At 48.5% G+C, this 21,754-nt stretch overlaps 1 protein-coding gene across 3 annotated transcripts in view; it reads left to right on the top strand.

The window, feature by feature from the left end:
* Nucleotides 1–21,754, top strand: part of LOC126081166 (SH3 and multiple ankyrin repeat domains protein 2-like) — a 490,404-nt gene that overhangs the window by 91,288 nt on the left and 377,362 nt on the right. For all 3 annotated transcript variants that reach the window (XM_049892759.1, XM_049892758.1, XM_049892760.1), the window contains one exon: nt 3,454–3,687. In XM_049892759.1, the coding sequence (XP_049748716.1) occupies nt 3,481–3,687 (207 nt within the window). In that variant the 5' untranslated portion in view covers nt 3,454–3,480. The remainder of the gene's footprint in view (nt 1–3,453; nt 3,688–21,754) is intronic.

The following is a 21,754-nucleotide window of genomic DNA, read 5'->3' as shown; positions in this document are numbered from 1 at the left end:
TTCGAACTGCTGACCTTTTAATTAGCAGCTGAGCACTTAACCACTGTACCACCAGGGCTCGTATAATTGGTGCATAAACAAAAAATACCACACCCACTGCCAATTCCAACTCATAGCCACCCTATACGGTGCATAGAAGACGTATATATATATTTGAAATAATTTTTATTGTGCTTTAAGTGAAAGTTTACAAATCAAGTCAGTCTCTCACATATAAACTTATATACACCTTACTACATACTCCCATTTACTCTCCCCCTAATGAGTCAGCCCTTCCAGTCTCTCCTTTCGTGACCGTTTTGCCAGTTTCTAACCCCCTCTACCCTCCCATCTCCCCTCCAGACAGGAGATGCCAACACGGTCTCAAGTGTCCACCTGATATAATTAGCTCACTCTTCATCAGCATCTCTCTCCTACCCATTGTCCAGTCCCTTCCATGTCTGATGAGTTGTCTTCAGGAATGGTTCCTGTCCTGTGCCAACAGAAGGTTTGGGGACCATGACCGCCGGGATTCCTCTAGTCTCAGTGAGACCATTAAGTCTGGTCTTTTTATGAGAATTTGGGGTCTGCATCCCACTGATCTCCTGCTCCCTCAGGGGTTCTCTGTTGTGCTCCCTGTCAGGGCAGTCATGGGTTGTGGCCGGGCACCAACTAGTTCTTCTGGTCTCAGGATGATGTAGGTCTCTGGTTCCTGTGGCCCTTTCTGTCTCTTGGGCTCATAATTACCTTGTGACCTTGGTGTTGGAAGATACATTTTAAGGAGCTCTGGTGGCTCAGTGGTTAAGTGCTCGGCTGCTAACCGAAAGATCAGCGGTTTGAACCTATCAGTGCTCCGTGGGAGAAAAATGTGGCAGCCTGCTTCCGTAGAGATTTACAGCCTTGGAAACCGTGTGGGGCAGTTCTGTTGTGTCCCATGGGTCACTATGAGTTGAAATTGACTTGACGGCACTGGGCTTGGTTTTTGGTTTTATATACAGGGAGTAGCTTTGCCAAAAGGAAACTTACTCTGTGGGGTCTCAACATAACTAGTATATGTTGTGTGCTGTTTGAGTCGATGCTGACTCATAGCAACCCCGTAGGATAGAGTAGAACTGCCTCATCGGGTTTCCTAGGCTGTAATTTTATGAGGATCCCTGGTGGCGCAGTGGATAAGTGCTCGGCTGCCAAACAAAAGGTCAGCAGTTCGAACCCACCAGCTGCTCCCTAGGAGAAAGATGGGGCAGTCTGCTCCTGTAAGGATTTATAGCCTTGGAAACCCTATGGGGCTGGAAGGAAAGGAGGGAGGGAGGGAGGAAGGAAGGGAGGAAGGAGAGAGGTGCCAAGAAGGGCACCTAACAAGGCTGTTTATAACACGTAATGTTGTTGTTGTTAGGTGCCATCCAGTCGGTTCCGACTCAGAGTGACCCCATGTACAACAGAACGAAACCCTGCCCAGTCCTGCGCCATCCTCGTGATTATCGTTAGGCTTGAGCCCACTGTTGCAGCCACTGTGTCGAGCCATCTTGTTGAGGGTCTTCCTCTTTTTCGCTGACCCTCTACCTTACCAAGCATGGTGTTCTCCTTCATAACACGTGATGTCCTCTTTCCCTCCCTCCTCCCTTCCTCCCACCCTCCCTCCCTCCATCCCTCCTTCCCTCTTTCCCTCCCTTCCTTCTGCCTTTCTCTCCTGCCCCACCTTTCCTCCTCACTCTCTTCCTCTTTCTTCCTTCCACCTGTGAAAATTTCCAACACAGAGAAACAAAAGCAGAGAAAATAATGCAGCAAAGATATGTGTAGCTGCCACCTGACTGTACCCAAGTTTGACATTTTTGTCCTATTTGCCAGAACTGTTCCAAGAAAACAAAAACATTACAAGTGGTGTCGAAAGCCTTGTAAACCCCGTTCTCCCTCCCAAGCGGCAACTCTTCTCCTGAGTTTGGCGTTCCTCTTTCCTACTGAATGGTTCCGTGTCATCGCGCGGCGGGAGTATGTCCCAAACTGCGTAGAGAATGTGTTGCATCTTTGCAACCTTGCATTTGTTAGTATATTTCTGTATCCTTCTGCAGGTTGCTTTCCTTTTGCTCCTGGTTGTGTGTTTGAGCTCGTCCCTGTGTAGCTCTGGCTTATTCATTCCTACAGCAGTCCCTGGACGACTGGGGTGACCACACGTCTCAGTGTGGCCGGGACAGCCCCATGTTTTTTTGCAGAGAGCAGTCTTGTACATCCTTCCCTGTGCCTGTGAGCTTGGATTTCTTTACAGAGTTGATGTAGATGTGGGATTGCCGGTTAGCCACAGCACTGCCTCCCCCAGATCCCTGGTACCCCAGTTCAAGCCAGGTTTTAATCCAATCTTTCTGGCCCCTCCCCCACAGAAGTGGGGGATCACAGGTATGGTCACCAGGCAGTGGGTGGCTCACTCCCAGAATTATGCTGGTGTCTCACTCCATGCTTGCTACCATCCGTGGTTTGAGGTGGCTGTCAGCAGTGTGACCTGTGTGTTTTCACGGGAACTTTATTCCATTAGACCCTGTGGGAGCTGAACTCCCAGCTGCTACCACCCCTTTTGGACTCCAGAGTGTCCCAGCTTCAGCCTGCTCCTGACTATGGGGTCTGTTCCTCTCCGGTTCCTGGAGACTGTGATCTCATCTTTGAGTCTGGCTGTGGCTTTTCTGTCCTGTTTTCACACGCTCCCTGTCACTGCTCTGTGTTTGAAGCAGAGGGGTTATTACAGCGCGAGCTCGCTGCCACCCCGACCCGGAGCCTGTGTTTGTTTTTCTCTTGCCTCAAAGAAAAAGCGGCCCTTTGGCTAATCCTCCTGAGCCGTGGTCATCGCTGCCGTGGGGTAGGGGTCTTGCGAATGTCAGGCTGGGAATTCACAGCTCGAAGGGTCTTTTCCACTTGGGTACTGGGTGCTGCCTGCCTCTGGCTCAGGCCTCTGAGTGGGAGGGATGCCTACTTTGCGGTTGTCGTGAGCTGCCGTGGAGTTGGTCCCTAGCTCACGACGACCCGGCGAACAACGGAATGAAACGTGCCTGGCCCTGCAACAGGTCCGCGGTCGGTTGTGGATTGGATTATATGGATCCACAGGGGTTTCATTGCTGATGGATTGCCAGGCCTTTCTTCCTAGTCTGTCTCAGTCTGGAAGCTCTGCTGAAACCTGGTCAGCATCATGGCAACATGTGAGCCTCCACTTACAGACGGGTGGTGGCTGTGCAGGAGCGGCATTGGCTGGGGATCGAACCCGGGTCTCCTGTATGGAAGGCGAGAATTCTGCCACGGAACCACCACTGCCCTTCTTTAGAGGACTTTACGCTGTATGCACACGGGGGCTTCTGGCCGGCAGTCCCTCCGACAAACACTAGATCATGAAACAAGTCCGTGGACATTCCGAGGCCTGCCTTCCCCGGCCCCTGGGATTTCCTCCTTTAGCGTCCACATTTCCTCAGGTCTCTTTCCTTCTTCCGCTCCCTCCAGAGACACGGCCCCCGAGGCCCGGCAACCATGCCACGAAGTCCCACGTCCAGCGAGGACGAGATGGCCCAGAGCTTCTCTGACTACTCTGTGGGCTCAGAGTCCGACAGCTCCAAAGAAGAGACGGTCTACGACACCATCCGGGCCACAGCCGAGAAGCCGGGCGGCGCCAGGACAGAGGAGAGCCGGGGCGACACGCTGGTGCTGCGGATTATTATCCAGGACCTGCAGCAGACGGTGAGCTGCTCCCTCACCCCCGCCCTGTCCTCAGCTCTCGTCACCGTCACACGTGGCCTAAACCCTCTGTCCTGTCCTCAGCTCTCGTCACCCTCAGGCGTGGCCTGAACCCTCTGCCCTGTCCTCAGCTCTCGTTGTTGTCCGGCATGGCCTGAACCCTCTGCCCTGTCCTCGGCTCTCGTCACCATCTGGTGTGGCTTGAACCTTCTGCCCTGTCCTCAGCTCTTTTTGTTGTCCGGCATGGCCTGAACCCTCTGCCCTGTCCTCAGCTCTTGTCATCGTCTTGTGTGGCCTGAACCCTCTGCCCTGTCCTCAGCTCTTGTCATCGTCTTGTGTGGCCTGAACCCTCTGCCCTGTCCTCAGCTCTTGTCATCGTCTTGTGTGGCCTGAACCCTCTGCCCTGTCCTCAGCTCTTGTCACCATCTTGTGTGGCCTGAACCCTCTGCTCTGTCCTCAGGTCTCGTCACCGTCTGGCGTGGCCTGAATGCCTGCCAGCTGTCCACCCTGAGCCCCTGCCTGCCTGGCCAGTTCCGCTGCCTCTGCACACATGGTCCCCATTTCTTAATGAGTCCCTGAGGTCACACTGCAACGTGGGAACAGCTAAAGTCTGTTACTGTGCCGTGGCGCGTTTTTATAAATTACTGGCCACGGACTGTGCTAAAGCTTTGCACGCAGTATTTCATTTACTTCTTGTAACAGTCTGTGAGCTAGGTCAGATTTAACATGGAGCAGTGGGAGCTCGGTGATGGTTTTCTCTGTCCCTCGCACTCTCTCTCCTTCTTCCCCTTTAAAAATAAATTTATCGTGGTGAAATCTGTATAACAAATTTGCCACGTCAGCGTTTTTACACGTACAATCCAGTGACGTTAATTACACTCGGCATGTAGTCTGACCATCACCACTGTCCAGTTCCGAGTTTGTTCATCACCCCAACAGACACTCGGTGCCCCTTAAGCAATACCTCCCATTCCCCCCCTTCTATACACCCCCTGGAGCCGTGGCGGCGTAGTGGTTAAGCGCTACGGCTGCTAACCAAAAGGTCGGCAGTTCAAATCAACCAGCCGCTCCTTGGAACGCCTATGGGGCAGTTCTACTCTGTCCTACCGGGTTGCTATGAGTCGGAATCAAGACAACAGCAATGGGTTTGGTTTTGGCTTTTACAGACCCCCTGCTAACCACTAATCAGCTTTGGTCTCTATGCATTTGCCTATTTCATTTAAGTGGCTTCATACAATATTTGTCCTTTTTTGACTGGCTTCTTTCACTCAGTATAATGTGTTCCAGGTTCATCCATGTGGTGGCGTGAATCAGGGCTTCCTTTCTCTTTATGGCCGGGTAATACTCCACTGTGTGGAGGGACCACATTGTGTTTACCCACTCCCCTGCTGGCAGACATTCGGGTTGTTTCCACCTTTGGCTGTTGTGAACAGCGTTGCAGTCAACGTTGGTATACAGGTATCTGTTTGCGACCCTGCTTTCAAGTCTTTGAGTACACACCTAGGACTGGAATTGCTGGTCATATGGTGTTGAATTTTTCAAGGAACTGCCGAACTGTTTTCCACGGTGACTACACCATTTTATTTATTTATTTTTCTGTTGTACTTTAGATGTACAGAACGAACTAGTTTCTCATCAAAGAGTTAGTACACACATTGTTCTACGACATTGGTTAACAACCCCATGACATGTCAGCACTGTCCGTTCTCAACCCTGGGTTCCCTGTTACCAGTTTTCCTTTTTCCTCCGGCTTTCCAGTCCCTGCCCCAGGGCTCGTGCACCCCTTTACTCTTGTTTCAATCTTTGGCTGAAGGGTGAACCTCAGGTGTGACCTCATTACTGAGCTGAAAGAGTGTCCGGGGGCCTTACTCTCAGGGTTTCTCCAGTCTCTGTCAGGCCAGCAAGACAGGTCTTTCTTTTTTAGTTAGAATTTTGTTCTGTATTTTTCTCCAGCTCTGTCCAGGACCCTCTATTGTGATCCCTGTGAGAGCAGTCAGTGGTGGTAGCCGGGCACCATCTAGTTGTACTGGACTCAGTATGGTGGAGGCCATGGTAGATGTGGTCCATTAGTCCTTTGGACTAATCTTTCCCTTGTATCTTTAGTTTTCTTCATTCTTGCTTGCTCCTGAAGGGGTGAGACCAGCGGAGTATCCTAGATGGCTGCTCACAGGCTTTTAAGACCCCAGACACTACTCACCAAAGCAGGATGTAGAACACATTCTTTATAAACTATGCTATGCCAGTTGAGCTAGATGTTCCCCGAGACCATGGTCCCCACAGCCCTCAGCCCAGTAATTCGGTCCCTCCGGGAGTTTGGATGTGTCTGTGGAGCTTCCATGGCCTTGCCTTGTGCAGGTTGTGCTGGCTTCCCCAGTATTGTGTACTGTCTTATCCTTCACCAAAGTTTCCACTTATCTATTGTCTATTAAGTGTTTTTCTGTCCTCATCGCTCCCTTCCCTCGTAACCATCAAAGATTGTTTCTTTTTATATGTAAACCTTTCCATGAGTTTTTACAGTAGTGGTCTCATACAATATTTGTCTTTTGTGATTGACTTATTCTGCTCAGCCTAATGTCCTCCAGATTCATCCATGTTATGAGATGCTTCACAGATTCGTTGTAGTTCTTTAGCGTGGTGTACTACTCCATTGTGTGTGTGTACCACAGGTTGTTTATCCATCCATCTGGTGATGGGCATCTAGGTCGTTTCCATCTTTTTGCTCTTGTGGACAATACAGCAGTGAACATGGGTGTGCATATGTCTGTTCGTGTGACGACTCTTATTTCTCTTGGATGTACTCCTAGGAGTGGGATTGCTGGATCATCTGGTATGTCTATTTCTAGCTTTCTAAGGAAGTGCCATATCATCTTCCAAAATGGTTATATCACTTTGCTTTACCACCAGCAGCGCATAACGTTCCGATCTCCCTGCAGCCTCTCCAACATTTATTTCCTGTTTTATTTATTCGTGCCGGTAATGGCGGGGTGAGATGGTATCTCCTTGTGGTTTTGATTTGCATTTCTCTGATGGCTAGAGATCCCGAGCATTTCCTCATGTGTCTGTTGGCTGCTTGAATGTCTTCTTTGGTGAAGTGTCTGTTCGTTTCCTTTGCCCATTGTTTAATTGGATTATTTGTCTTTTTGTTATAGAGGTGTTAGATTTTCTTGTAGATTTTAGAGATCAGACTTTTGTCTGATTTGTAACAGTCAAAAATTTTTTCCCAGTCTGTATGTTCCCTTTTTACTCTTTTGGTGAAGTGTTTTGACAAGCATAAATGTTTAATTTTTAGAAGATCCCAGTTATCTAGCTTATTGTGTGTTGTGTGTTGTTGGTTGTGATTTGTATCCTGTTAATGCCATGTATTAGGGCCTCTAGTGTTGATCCTATTTTTTTCTTCTATGAACTTCATGGTTTTTGGCTTTATATTTAGGTTTTTGATCCATTTTGAGTTAGTTTTTGTGTATGGTGTGAGGTATGGGTCCTGTTTCATTTTTTTTGCAGATGGATATCCGCCAGCACCATTTGTTAAAAAGACTGTCTTTTCCCCATTTAATGGACTTTGGGCTCTTGTCAAGGTTCTTAGTTCTGTTCCATTGATCAATGTATCTGTCGTTCTACCGGGACCAGGCTGTTCTGACTATGGTAGGTGTATAGTAGGTTCTGAGGTCAGGTAGTGCTAGTCCTCCTACTTTATTCTTCAGTAGTGCTTTACTTATCCGGGGCTCATTCCTTTTCCATATAAAGTTAATGATAAGTTTTTCCACTCTTCAAAGAATGTTGTTGGTATTTGGACCAGTATTACATTGTATTTGTAAATCGCTTTGGGTAGAATTGTCATTTTCACAATGTTGAGTCTACCTATCCATGAGCATGGTATGTTTTACCATTTATGTAGATCTCTTAGTTTCTTGCAGTAATGTTTTGTAGTTTTCTTTGTATAGGTCCTTTACATCCCTGGTTAGATTTATTCCCAAGTATTTTATTTTTTTTAGGGGCTATTATAAATGGTATTGTTTTCCCGACTTCCTTTTCATCATTCTCTTTATTAGTGTACAGGAACCCAACTGATTTTTGTATGTTTATCTTGTATCATGCTACTCTGCTGAATCTTTCTATTAGTTCCAGTAGTTTTCTCATGGAGTCTTTTGGGTTTTCTATGTATAGTATCATATCATCCACAAATAGAGAGAGTTTAACTTCTTCATTGCCAGTTTGGATGCCCTTTATTTCTGTTTCTTGCCTTATTGCTGTAGCTAGGACTTCCAACATAATGTTAAATAGGAGTGGTGATAAAGGGCATCCTTGTCTTGTTCCTGTTCTCAAGGGGAAAGTTTTCAGCCTCTCTCCGTTAAGAAGACTACACCGTTTTACAACCCCACCAGCAACGAATGAAGGCGGACGGTGATAATTTGAGAATGACATTTGGTGGTAGTAGTGGGGGAATTGTTTTCTGTCTTTACGTAGTTATGATGTAGAAATTTCTTTGGGAAGCTTCTTCCGAATGCATCATTGTGCCGCATGAGCTGCTCCAAGAGGCCTCGAAGTCAGGGTCAGCTGTTCAGAATTTCAGCGGGGTCCCGGGTCATCTTTGTCCTGAGGTTCTCCTGGTTTAGAAGCACCCGCAGAGGAGGTTGGGGAGGTGGGTGGGTTATGAAGCATCCCCGAAGGACTCTGGCCTGGGAGTATTAAGCTTCACGGCTTGACTCTGTCTACTGTGCTGCCGGTTGCCGCTGAGTTGACGCCGACTCCTGTGGCCCCTGCGTGTGTCAGAGCTGAACTGTGACCGGCGGTGCTTTCAACGGCTGATCTTTTGGACACAGATGACCAGAACTCTCTTCTGATGGGCCTTTGGGTGGATTTGAACCCCCAACATTTCGGTTAGTAGTCTAGCACTTAGCCCGTGTGCACCACCTAGGTTCTAATCTCACAGCATTGGAGAGTCTAATGGAATGTCTCCAGTTCAGCATCTCCAATAGATGGGTCACTAACAAGAATGGAAATGCATCTCTCCTCTCTCTGACTGTCAGCAAGGGCCAGGCCAGCCTCTGTGGGCGCTCTCAGCCAGTAGGACACCTGTACCCAAAGGTCCCCTGGGCCTTGATCTCTCTCCATGAGAGGCGCCCATGGGGCTGAGGATGGTATAATGCTGACACCTGTCTTCTACGAACAGGCTGGCCAGATGGTTTTGACTTCAAGAGAAAGCTCAGGGTGACCTCAGGCCCAGAACTAACCCGGCAGCCCTGCCAGTTCCTGGGGCCACCCTGCGTACACAAAGGCGGCTTTTCAGGAAGGTGGGTGTGGCCTTTATGTGCTCTCTCCTATGTGACTTAACATCTCTTATAATAGTTACGAAGAGCCCTGGTGACGCAGTGGTCAAACACTCAGCTGCTAACCAACAGGTTGGTGATTCCAACCCACCAACCAGTCTGCGGGAGAAAGACGTGGCAGTCTGCTCCCACTAAGATTACAGCCTCAGAAACCCTGTGGGGCAGTTCTGCTCTGACTTATACGGTCTCTGTGAGTCAGGATCAATGGCAACAGGCCATAAAAGTTACACGTGATCCTTATAAAGAATTTGAGCAGTGCAGAAAAGTACAGAAGTAGTTGTCATTCACACCGTTCCAGGCATGTCCCCCAGGGTATGGAGAGAAATAACTTGTAAACGTAGGAGCCCAGCACACACACTATTTATAAATAAACAGAATTATGATTTTTCTTTTAATGTGACAGGAGGAAAATACAGTGAAGGGATACTGAGCTTTGGGCTGGTAATTGATTCTTTGCCACAGAGACTGTTTTTAATCGATCTGTGAAGCAGAACTAAGAGAAACGATTATTCTGATCGCCGGAAGGTCAGACCCCGTCTTTGTTTTTAATTGCGGTTTTTGATTACCGCCATAAGGCACTTAGCACGCTCTCCCTTGTGTCCCTTGTGGTGAATTAAGCTAATTCCTGTAATAAACAGACCTCCAAAACTCAGGAGCTAACTCCTAGATGCTTCGTGTCTGTCTCTCTTCTCAGTCCGTCGGGGGCTGGCAGGAGGGAAGGGGAGATGCTGCTCCCCACAGCCATTCAGGGACCAGGCTCCTTCCATCCAGAGGCTGGGACCTTCCTCAGTGCTCTGGAATCCTCCAGAGAAGAGGAGGGAGGGAAGAGAAAGCCTGTGGGTCACGACCGCCTCACTTTCCCTGGCTTAGTCAGGAGGCCACACCTGAGGCTGGCAGCTAGTTGAGCTCTGAGCCCAGGAAGAAGGGGGAACGGTCTGGCAGACAAGTAACTAGTTGTAGTACACACACACAGTCACACACCATACACAGACACACATGTACACATATGCATACACACCTACACAGACACGCACACACATACTAATAGACACACTCACACACCCAGACACACTCACACACACACACTCACAGACACACAGTCACATATAGACACACTCACATACAGACTCAGACACGCACACATTCATATCCACACACTCACCACACACATGGACACATATATACACAGACACTTTCACACACAAACCAAAACCAAAAAAAATAAAAAAGACAAACCTGTTGCTGCTGAGTCAATGTCAGCTCATAGCGACCCTAGAGGACAAAGCACGACTGCCCCAGTGCTGTGGAGTCGATGTCAGCTCATAGCGACCCTACAGGACAAAGCACGACTGCCCCAGTGCTGTGGACTCGATGTCAGCTCATAGCGACCCTACAGGACAAAGCAGGACTGCCCCAGTGCTGCTGGGTCGATGTCAGCTCATAGCGACCCTACAGGACAAAGCAGGACTGCCCCAGTGCTGTGGAGTCGATGTCAGCTCATAGCGACCCTACAGGACAAAGCACGACTGCCCCAGTGCTGCTGAGTCGATGTCAGCTCGTAGCGACCCTACAGGACAAAGCAGAACTGCCCCAATGCTGTGGAGTCGATGTCAGCTCGTAGCGACCCTACAGGACAAAGCAGAACTGCCCCAATGCTGCTGAGTCGATGTCAGCTCGTAGCGACCCTACAGGACAAAGCAGGACTGCCCCAGTGCTGTGGAGTCGATGTCAGCTCATAGCGACCCTACAGGACAAAGCAGGACTGCCCCAATGCTGCTGAGTCGATGTCAGCTCATAGCGACCCTACAGGACAAAGCAGGACTGCCCCAGTGCTGTGGAGTCGATGTCAGCTCATAGCGACCCTACAGGACAAAGCAGAACTGCCCCAATGCTGCTGAGTCGATGTCAGCTCATAGCGACCCTACAGGACAAAGCAGAACTGCCCCAGTGCTGTGGAGTCGATGTCAGCTCATAGCGACCCTACAGGACAAAGCAGAAGTGCCCCAATGCTGCTGAGTCGATGTCAGCTCGTAGCGACCCTACAGGACAAAGCAGGACTGCCCCACAGGATTTCCAAGGAGCAGCTGGTGGATTTGAACTGCCAATCTTTTGGTTAGCAGCCATAGCTCTTAACCACTGTGCTACCAGGTCTCCTACACACACATAGACATACATACACACACACACTCACATATACAGACACATACATACACACACACACTCACATGTAGACATATACACATACGCATTCACACACACAGACATGCATATACACACAGACACACATGTATACGTACACATACACACACACACACACACACACTTCCTCCTCTTCACTCCCACCTCCTGATTCTTGTTGTTGTGGACCTGTCCCTCCTGGCCCCTTCTGCTCCAGAGCCCTGGGGTCCATTCGTCTTCATCTGGGGTGTAAATGCCCGTCACCAGCTTTTGCAGCGGGTTTTTTCTTTTTGCAGTTCTTTATTTGTTTCGTTTCAACTCTTCTTTGGGTGGAATTCATTGCTGAGTGATTTTTTCAAAAAGAGTTCCTGAGGGCGGCTTTTCCTCCGTGAACTGATGTCTAGAGGTGCACACAGGGCCCCTGTGGCTGCAGTGGAGTTGGCTCACTGTGATATTTTTGAGTCACAATTCCCCCTCAGAGCTGTAGGGATGTCTTCCAGTTGCCTTCTTGCCTTGAACGTTGCTTCGGACACATCTGAGGGCACCTGATTTATTTTTCCATCTTGTAGCTCACTTGATATTCTTCCTGGGATTCCTGAAGAACCAACTTCATTCACTAGACTAGGAAAGGCTTTGCTGTGGCCCGTCCTCAGAATTTTCTGGAAAAACTTATTTGCAGATTCTATTTGTCCTTTGTATACAGGATATTTTCTTGTATTCTGTTAGTCTTTCTGTACTTTTGTTGGACTCTCTACTTATAGGGACAACGATGATATTGGATTTCCCTTCTCCATATTTGTTATCTTTTTTCTAATTGTTTTAATCACTTGCCACTTTTCCTATTCAATTTTCTTTAGTAATTGTATTTTCAGCTGGGTCCTTGCAGTTTCTAATTCATCTGTTCCTTGTGTAGCCCCCCTTTTTTTTTTTTTTGACTTTCCATTTGTTTTTTGTAGCTCAGCACTCTCTCTTTAAAAATTATGATTTTGTGTTGTCTATTTATTTGTTTTATGTCTTATTATTTTCCTCTCCAGCATCAAGCCCGCCTGGAGATTGTTCTTCTTTTAATTGGGGTGTATTTTCATCCAGATCAGAGACTTGGTCCGATTTGTGCCTGCAATCTGTCTTACTTCTGTTCATTTCTTTTTCTGTAATATGTCTTCATTATTTCCACGCCATTTATTTCCATCTTGTTGGGGTTTATTGTCAGCAGCTCAGTCTTCCATTTGTTCTGATAGTGCATTAGTGAATTTCCCTTGACTCCTTTGTACATTAGATTTGATGGTCTGTTGACCTTCGTAGATGCAAAGGCCCAGAAGCGGGAGTGTCCAGTCTTGTTAGAAGGCCTGTGCCCTCTTTACTCTTCTGAGATTGTTATGTGCTGTGTACTGGGTTCACCCTCTCTGATCAGAACCATGGTCCCAGTCTCATCGAGGGACACTCCTATCCCCCAATGCAGCCAGGTGCCCTGCTAGGAGGGTCTCTACCAGACAGTCAACCTTGGCCATCTCCTTTTGTCTCACTTGGACCCCCGCTTTCCTCCCAGTAAGAGGAGGAAGCAAAGAAGGCACCCCTGTGTTTCCATCTGTCCAGCATTGAGGGTATGGATGAGAAATGTCTCGGTTTTGTCTGCTCGGGAGCACTGCTCTGGGGAACGAGGTTGAGGTTGGGATCCTTTCCTCAGAGTCTTCAGTTTCTCTCTGGGCCTTCTGAGGTGGATGTTTCTGGAATTAGATTGTGCCTGTTTTCTACTCTAGATAATTTTTGGGGAGGTTTGGTAAAGAGCTTGGTCTACAGTTCAGATCCCCAGCCACTCCTTGGAAACCCTATGGGGTAGTTCTACTCTATCCTGTAGGGTCGCTGTGAATTGGAATTGACTTGATGGCAACTGTTTTTTGGTTTGGGTTATTATTTTGGTCACTTCGTTGTATACTGGTGAGGGAGAGGCTGGTTGGCTGCATCCCCCTTCTCTGCCCTGGGTGCTGCATTTCTCACTGTGGGCCCCCCAATGGTGGAGATACCTCCTTTTACCCCATCACCTGGCCTGGACCCCAGGTTCACCCATCCTTACATCACAGGGTCTTAACCATTGTTGTTGTTGTGCGCTGTCAATTTTTGACTCATAGTGACCCCATGAAGCTGTCAAGGATTTCATTTTACTTGGATCCACAATCAACACCCATGGACAAGAAATCAAAGGACACATTGCATTGGGCAAATCTGCTGCAAAGGACTTCTTTAAAGTGTTGAAAAGCAAACATGTCAGTTTAAGGAATAAGGTGTGCCTGACCCAAGCTGTGGTGTTTTCATTTGCCTCATGTGCATGGAAACGCTGGACAGTGAGTAAAATAAGGAAGACCGAAGAAGAATTTGATGCCTTTCAGTTACGGTGCTGGTGAAGAATATTGAATATACCACGGACTGCCAGAAGAACAAACAAATCTGTCTTGGAGGAAGTACAGCCAGAATGCTCCTTAGAAGTGAGGATGCTGAGACTTCGTCTCACATACTTTGGACATGTTATCGGGAGGGACCAGTCCCTGGAGAAGGACATCATGCTTGGTAAAGAAGAGGGTCAGGGAGAAAGAGGAAGATCCTCAACAAGATGGATCAACATGGTGGCTGCAACAGTGGACTCAAGCGTAACGATTGTGGGCACGGCACAGGACCGTGCGGTGTTTCGTTCTGTTGTACACAGGGTCGCTATGAGTCTGAACCAACTCGAAGGCACCTAACTAATAACATATAACAACAAGTGACCCCAGGTGACAGAATAGAACTGCCCATAGGGCTTAAATCCTCTTTATTTTTATTTTTATCTATACGCTTTGACTAGAGGGATGAGGAGGATTGGAAAAGCACTCTGCTTGGCTTTCAGACTCCGGACCTAACTGGGGACATGGAAGGAAGTGGGGGAGCGTGAAGCTGCTGGGGACCAACAGACTGCAGCAGGCACACCTTCTCTGTGTCCCCCCAAAATTCATGTCCACTTGGAACCTAAAAACATGACTTTATTTGGTTTAGTCACTACGCTTATGTTTCCGGAATCTTCTGAAGACCACCTGTCTTCACTGTGTTCAAGACAGATCAGCTTCTGGAGGCCAAGACAAGAAGTTCATGGGTGCGAGTTCTCAGCATGAAGCCCCAGTTGAGTCGGGTAGCTGGGGACGTATGACAGTGGCTGGAGTCCTGCCCAAGAGGCTGAGCTGGGAGCTGCTGAGAGGGCTCGTCTTGTGGCCCTGTGTCCGTGTGTCTGGAGAAGCCCCCCGGGCCGTCCCTCTTCTTGGTCTGGACTCTGCCGTCGCCTCATTGATTGACAGCTGTCCCAAGTCTCCCACTCCTGCTGGAACTGAAGTCCAAACCCTTGGAGGGAGAACTTCCCCCAGGAGCACTTCGCTGCAGCATCCGGACACGGGCAGCCCTCGGTGGATAGAGCCAAGGTGGATTCCCCGTCAGGGAATGGCCTGGTGAGGTGGCCCCTAAGGCATGGAGGTGCGCACTCCTCTGTCTCCAAGCCCTCCCAGACACACCCTGGGCTCACTTGTGGGTGGGTGCTGGCAAAGGCCCTTTAACTGGCCTTCCAAAAGAGTGTCACATGCCAGAGCCAATGAAATTGATTTTTCTTCTGTTACGAATATATTTGGGGATAGTCACTGAGAAAGTGAGGACAGAGCTGGCATTAGGCACGCAGTTGAAGCCACACAGAATGTCACATCACAAGCAGAGTGCAGAATTGAACATCGTGGGTCTCACTAAGGACCTCTGCTTTTCTCCAGCACAGACAACGTGACCCGTCCCCGCCCACCCCAGCCCTACTGAGGGTTGGCACCCAGCCACTCAGCTGAAGCTGCCCACTGTGTGTCAGTCCCCACGGCTGTCTGGACCAGTTAATGGAGGTGCCAAGGCCTCACCCACATCCTGGTAGGCGCTCCAGGAAAACCAGTCTCTCCGTCTTTTGTTTTAATCGATGCTTCCGTTTGTTAAATAGATGGGTCTTCAAGTTTGATATTTCATTTAGGAAAAAGCATCTCAGCTGCTATCTTGACCTCCTCAAAGACAAGTTATTACCATCCATCCATCCATCTTCTCTTTCAGTCTCTCTCAGGCCCGTGGGTACACAGACACACACACTCCTGCGGTCACACTCATGCACACACTCGTTCACACCCACACACTTGCACTCACACCCATACCCACTCACACCCAACACACAGTTGCACACTCATGTCCACACATTCACACACTCCTACACACATACACACTCACGCAGTCACACACACGATCACATGCTTACAGACATGCACAGTCACACACGCAAACATTGCAATTCCTCCTCGAAGCAGCAGCCCCCGATTTTCCAAGGCCAGGAGGACAGCGCGGGCCCCACCCCCTCTGACCCTGTCTCCCGCCTCCCTGCTCCCCACATCAGCTGACGGGGAGCCTCCTTAATCTGTCACTGGCTTCCAAGTGGATTGTCAGCTACGCTTGATTTCAAGGTGACCTTGGCCTTTCTGCTTATCACCGAGGATCAAAATAGAGCTCAGAGAGCAGAGGACTTACCTCTTTGGTCCTTGGATTTCCATCTCCTCTTTCCCTTTGCTGTGGGTCGCGCCCGCCTTATCGTCAACTTTGCGTCTTATATTTGACTTCCTGTGCTTTTGAACGTCAGGAAGAGTTCGTCTGCCTTGGCAGTTTCTGAGACCCTCTCTTCATACGGTAGCTGAGAAGCAAGCCCGTATTCCTACGTTGCATTCTGCAAAGACCACGAGGTGGCCCTCCCTTGTGAGTGAGGGTTCCAGAAGGCCTGCGCAGGGATTGTCTGGTACCTGGAAAAGCTGCCATTGCACAGAGGGTTAGCATGTATCCAATTCCTTATTCTTGGCCCCTTGGGAGGTGAGAGCTCGGCCAAGATCTTTACCCAGAACCTTCTGGGGTGAGGGTCTGCAGATGGAGTGACTGTGAGGTAGAAATGAACCTGGTGTGTGGAGTGGCAGAGAAAGCCGGGACACTGGCTGGAGTGCGTGGAAGGGGCAGAGTGTGGTGGGAGGTGAGTGGGGTCTGTAGGGCCCTGCAAGGGGCTGTGGTTTGTTCGCAGAGCAGTCCGTGGGTGCTGTGGAAGGTTTGGTGCAGAGGACGACGTGATCTCCTTTATATTTGAGAAGGGTGGTCTTGGCTTCTCTGGGGGGAGGAGGATGTGGCCTTAACCAAAAAAAAAAAAAAAAAACCTCACTGCTGTTGAGTTGATTCCAACTCACAGTGACCCCATAGGGTTTCCAAGGCTGTATACCTTTATGGAGGCAGGCTGTCACATCTTTCTCCTGTGGAGTGGCTGGTGGATTTGAACTGCTGACCCTTTGGCTAGCACCTGAGCGCTTTAACCACTGCGAAGGTTTTCATGATCTGGGAGGCGGAGCCATGCTTTCTCTGGTTTCTCCAGGTAGAGACTGGCTGTATCGTCGAAGTCTGCAGCCGAGACCAATGTTTATCCCATGGCATTGTGCTTATTGGTTGGCATCAAGTTGGCTCTTATGTACGACAGGACAAAACATTGCCTGGTCCTGCGCCACCTTCATATGGCATGTCTGAGTTCATCGTTGTGACTGTTGTGTCGACCCATCTCTTTCAGGGTTCCCCTTGTTTTTGCTGACCCTCTACTTTATCAACCATGATGTCTTTATCTAGCGATTGGTCTTTCCTGATGATGTGTCCAAAGTAAGGGAACTGGTCCCTCCATCCTCTCTTCTGAGGAGTATTCCAGCTGTATTTTCCTAAGGCTGATTTGTTCGTCCTTCTGGCAGTCCACGGTATATTCCGTATTCTTCGCCAACACCACTGTTCAAGTGCATCAATTATTCTTCGATCAGCCAAGGAAAACCTTATGGATAGTGACATTTTTTATCCCCACAGACCGTTTAAATGTTGGTAATCGACCTCAAACATCATCCAGTAGCCCCTTAACATACAGATATCAAAGCTGATATCAAAAAGTGTTGTGTCTTTTGAGGTGTTGTTTTGTTTGCAGGTCTTCATGTTCCAGAACGTACTTGCTGTTCCTCCTGCCTGTTTGCCGACCTGCTTAAAGGGGACTTCATCTGAGACTTTAGACTTAATTAGAAGTTGAGTTGTCCATGACCCTGACTTGAGTAAATCTTATCCCCTAAAAGAAAAGCCGTTGAAGAAGGATCTGCGGGCTGAAGGAGATGACAATGCTGGTCTTTGTTTGAGAGCTTTGTTGGCGTCTGTGTTGTGGGGCCTGGGACTGACCCCACTCCAGCCAGGCGGCCTCCAGAGGCCAAGGGAAGCCTTGGATCTCAGTTTGATGCGTTTAAAACTTTTTTCTTGCAATTTGAGACAATTAAAAATACAGAAAACCATCAAGAGTAACACCATAGACCCTGGCGTAACTAGTACACAGTTGACGAAAATTGTTAACATGTTGTCAGTTTTTAATCACAGCATTAAAACATTACTGGGAAAGTCAAAGTATTCCTCAGCCCCCCGTCTCCAGTCCCCTCCCCTCAGCGGTGAACGCTGTCGTGAATTTGGCATGAATCTCCCTTGTCATGTGCTCTCTGTTTATGTGTATCAGTGACCACCATAGAGTGTTGTGTTTTTTGTATTAAAAAGAATATATATTTATATATACACATACTTGGCATGCCATTCATAACTTGCTTTTTGTCACTTGGCATTATATATTTTGTGATTTGTTTTATTGATATTATCTGTCCATCCATCCATTTCTTCATTTAATCCATTTATCCATCCATTCCTCTATCCTTCTTTCCATCTATCCATCTATCTGTCCATCCATATTTCTTTTTATCCATCCATCCCCCCACCCATTCCCTCATTCATCTCTTTCCTTCCTTCCTTCCTCCCTCCCTCCCTTCCTCTCTCCCTCCCTCCCTTCCTCCCTCCCTTCTTCACCTTTCATCCATCCATCCCTCCCTCTGTCCATCCATCCATCCATTCACCCACCCATCCATGCACCCGCCCATTCCCTCATTCATCTGTCTTTCCATCCTCCCTCCCTCCCTCCCTCCCTCTCCCTCCCTCCCCCCCCATCCATCCCATTCTCTTGCATTGCAGAAACATGATTTGGGTCTTTCAGTCTCCACTTTGAGTGACCCTGCCGTATCCTTTACAGAATGCACTTGGATTGCCCCACTGGGGGACAGAAGGCTTGGAATCTGGATTTCTTTGTGGTTTCCTTCATTGGTTGCTAGGCCAAAGGGAGCCCCTGGATCTCGCTCTGCCGCCATTTTCTCAGTGATGTGGTAATGCTCACCACCTCTTTGTCCTTAAGTGGAGTGGCTTACACTCTACAATTTTAATCAGGAAATCAGTGAACAGTAAATTGTTTAAAACAAAGGGGATGTCCCTGGAACCCTCTGACAAAAGGCACCTAGAAAGTCAAGCCTTGTTGGTTATTGTTCGTCTCACCTGGCACACTTGCTAAAGGCCAAGAGGCTTTATTTTCATACGTGTAGTTTCTCTTTGAGAAACTGTTAAACCGGTGCCGCTTTTGTGTGTTGTGAGAATTCTATTTTGCACCTTCCTCAGGTAGATATGACGTTACTGTTTTATATGTGAGGGATCAGTGGCTCACCAGGGTCTCAGCAGTCCCGCACACAGAGCGTCTAACTTGGTGTGCTCTTCTGCTTAAGCTTAGCGTTAATACCCACTTAAGTCTCTTTGAGAAAATAATGTCTGGGAAAGGTGGCTTTAGTCTGGGATTATTACTCATTCCACAGAAAGCTTTGTAAATCCTGCATTGTGGTGAGAATATTGTGGTTAAAAGGCCATACTGGTGAAAGAGCAGCGATCCTTTTCTTAGCTGGTGTCCCTGGCTGATAAGAATTCTCCGTAAGAGGGCAGTGTCGGGGCCCCAAATCTTCAATATTTAATTTCCCACGTTAAATGCAAAGGGGAGGCTCTTCCTAGCACCTTTGCTCTGTGTTGGAGTCTCACGAATCCCCAAGCTCAGTGTTCTCTGGCTCTCCATTCCTTGCCATTTGGGCCCTTGACCTCACAGCCTCCTCTCTGGGTGCACAGGGAGTACCCCTATTGCTCAGCGTGAGTGCAGCATCAGCCGTCGTCTGCTCGTAGCAGCCACCCCCCGGCCCAGTGCCCTTTCTCCCTCTCCAGTCCACTTTGTGACCTCCTGCCAGAGTAATGGCCCTGACCCAGGGCTCCATATGAGCGCTTCTGGGATGGAATTGAAATGCATTAGCTTGGCCTTCAGGATCCTCCGCAGTCCCAGCACTGCCTCTTGCAGCTGGGACATTCCCGAAGTTTTTGGAATGTTTCTTCTTCGGGAATTGGAGTGCCAATACCCACCTCTAGGAGACTGCGAAGGAAGGACCATAGGCCTCATGCGCTTCCTCGGCCAGCCCCTCGGCACACGGTAAGAGCTTCGTGTTTGCACTCAGGACTGCTTGCTTACCTTCCGACTTCAGCACCCGTTGCCCACTTGACTTTCCTGCTTCTAAAATGACTTCTAAGCCGAGGTCTTTTTAGCCACCTCATATGCACGCCAACACTGGGTTGTGAAAAAGGAAGACAGAAGAAGCAACGATGCATTTGAACTGTGGAGTTGGAAAGAAATATTGAATATACCGTGGACTGCCAAAAGAACGAACCAATCAGCCTTAGAAGAAATACAACTAGACCGAGCCTTAGAAGCCAGGGGAGTGAGACTTCCACTCGCTCACTTTGGCCACATCAACAGGGAAGACCAATTGCTAGAAAACGACCTCACTGTTGGTAAAGTAGAGGGTCAGTAAAAACGAGGGAAACCCTCTGTGAGCTGGATTGGCACAGTAGCCGCAACAATGGACTCAAATATACCAAAGATCAGGAAGATGGTGCGTGAACAGGCAATGCTACGTCCTGCTGTACGTGGGGTCGCTGTGAACTGGAGTTCCATAAATTGGGCTTCCACGGCCAGCTTCCGCTCCTCTGCTCTGCTCTGGCCCTGCCTGACGTTGTGGCTATTAAAAGGAAAATTAACTCACCTCCAAGGAGTACGTGAATCAAGGGCAGAGCCCAGGCCAGCGTCTCTCAGTTTAGCATGACCTTGACAATAGTGAGGGTTCACTACGCAGCCCCTTAGAAATGGCTGGGACACGCAAACTGCCCCCCCAGTTCACTGCAGCATCAAAATGCTGCTGTTACATTTTTACTGTTTGAGCAGTTAGTCTGATTGGGAAAATGAACCCACAGCTGCTTTATGCTTTATCACAACGTGGGCATTTGGAGACACGAGCTTGACTCCGGACTGCGGCACCCTCGGATCAACTTGTCCTCCTGGATCAAGGTCACCCAGCATTTCCCCTTCCATTTAAACCCTTTGTTTTTAGCTTCACGTGTTAGCAGCGCCAACACGTCTGCATTTGTTACCAGAAGTGCTAGCCTGATGAGTCTTTGTCTCGGTAAAAAAGTATTATTTCATCTGAACAATTGTGTTTGGAAATTGTCCAATTACTCTTTGCGTTGACCTCGGCGTTGCCTATTTTTCAGAGGTGTACAAATATGCAGATTATAAATGAACGGCTGTAAAAGGCCAGAGCCCCCCTAAGTGAGCCTCTAAACAGCTCCTGCCAAGCTTCGGTTTATTATGGGTCTTTTAAAATGCATCATAAAAAATGGTTGGTGACAGAAACCATAATTGCGGAGGAAGTTTTAAATGTGAAATGCACTTCTTTGCAATGAAATACGTGCCCAGAAACTTGGACTTCATTCAGAATTCCCTGAGTTCTTGCTGAATGCTGCTTGTAAGTGTCCACAGAGCTGGGGTATCTCTCCTCCCTAAGGTCTGGGTTTCCAGTGCTGAGTTCTGAACATGGTATTATAGAGAGCACCCCCTTTTGGCCCTCTACCCCCAAATGCCTTGGCAGTTCTCCCCCTCATTCTTTGGTTTTTGCTGGGCTGCTTGGTTAGAAACCAGGAGTGAGGTAGATTTAAGCCTCACCTGAGGAACATGAATTGCCAGGTGCGGCGGGGGAGGTGGTACAGGAACCTGTCTGTGTAATTCTAGCCTTGTGTTGTTGATGGTGGTTTATGGGGCCTTCAGACAACTCGCCATAATAATACATATTTTATATTGCATAGTATTTACCACTCCTTCAAGCTCTGTCTAGACGCTCTCTTACCCTCACTAAAATCTTAACACAATAATCATTCTCATCATCTCCATTTTACACGGCACAAAACAGACTTGGAAAGTAATTTATTCTGCTGTGTGAAATTCTCTTGCCATGTTGTTGCAAATCAAAACAGCCCTGTCCAAGACGCTATGGCTATCCCCGCAGGCCAGACACCCTTCAGTATCAGTAAAATGTGTGTCAACCGCCCAAAGCTGGGCACACGGCACCAAAGCCACATGGTTTTTTGACCCTCCATCGATCACTTGAGTTAGTCGTCAACACAGACATGTCCTACCTTGAATGCAAGGTGCTCAGTGTGTTGAAGCGACCTGCTGTGGTCACACAGCTTGTATGTGGCTGACCCAGGCTGGTCATCTGCCTCTGCTTGTCTCCAGCACCAGTCTTCTTCCCATT

Source organism: Elephas maximus, chromosome 7, assembly GCF_024166365.1.
Source record: "Elephas maximus indicus isolate mEleMax1 chromosome 7, mEleMax1 primary haplotype, whole genome shotgun sequence".
In the NCBI taxonomy this organism is placed as follows: Eukaryota; Metazoa; Chordata; class Mammalia; order Proboscidea; family Elephantidae; genus Elephas; species Elephas maximus.
The sequence above is the reverse complement of the archived record's forward strand: the minus strand, read 5'-3'. Positions and strand labels throughout refer to the sequence as shown.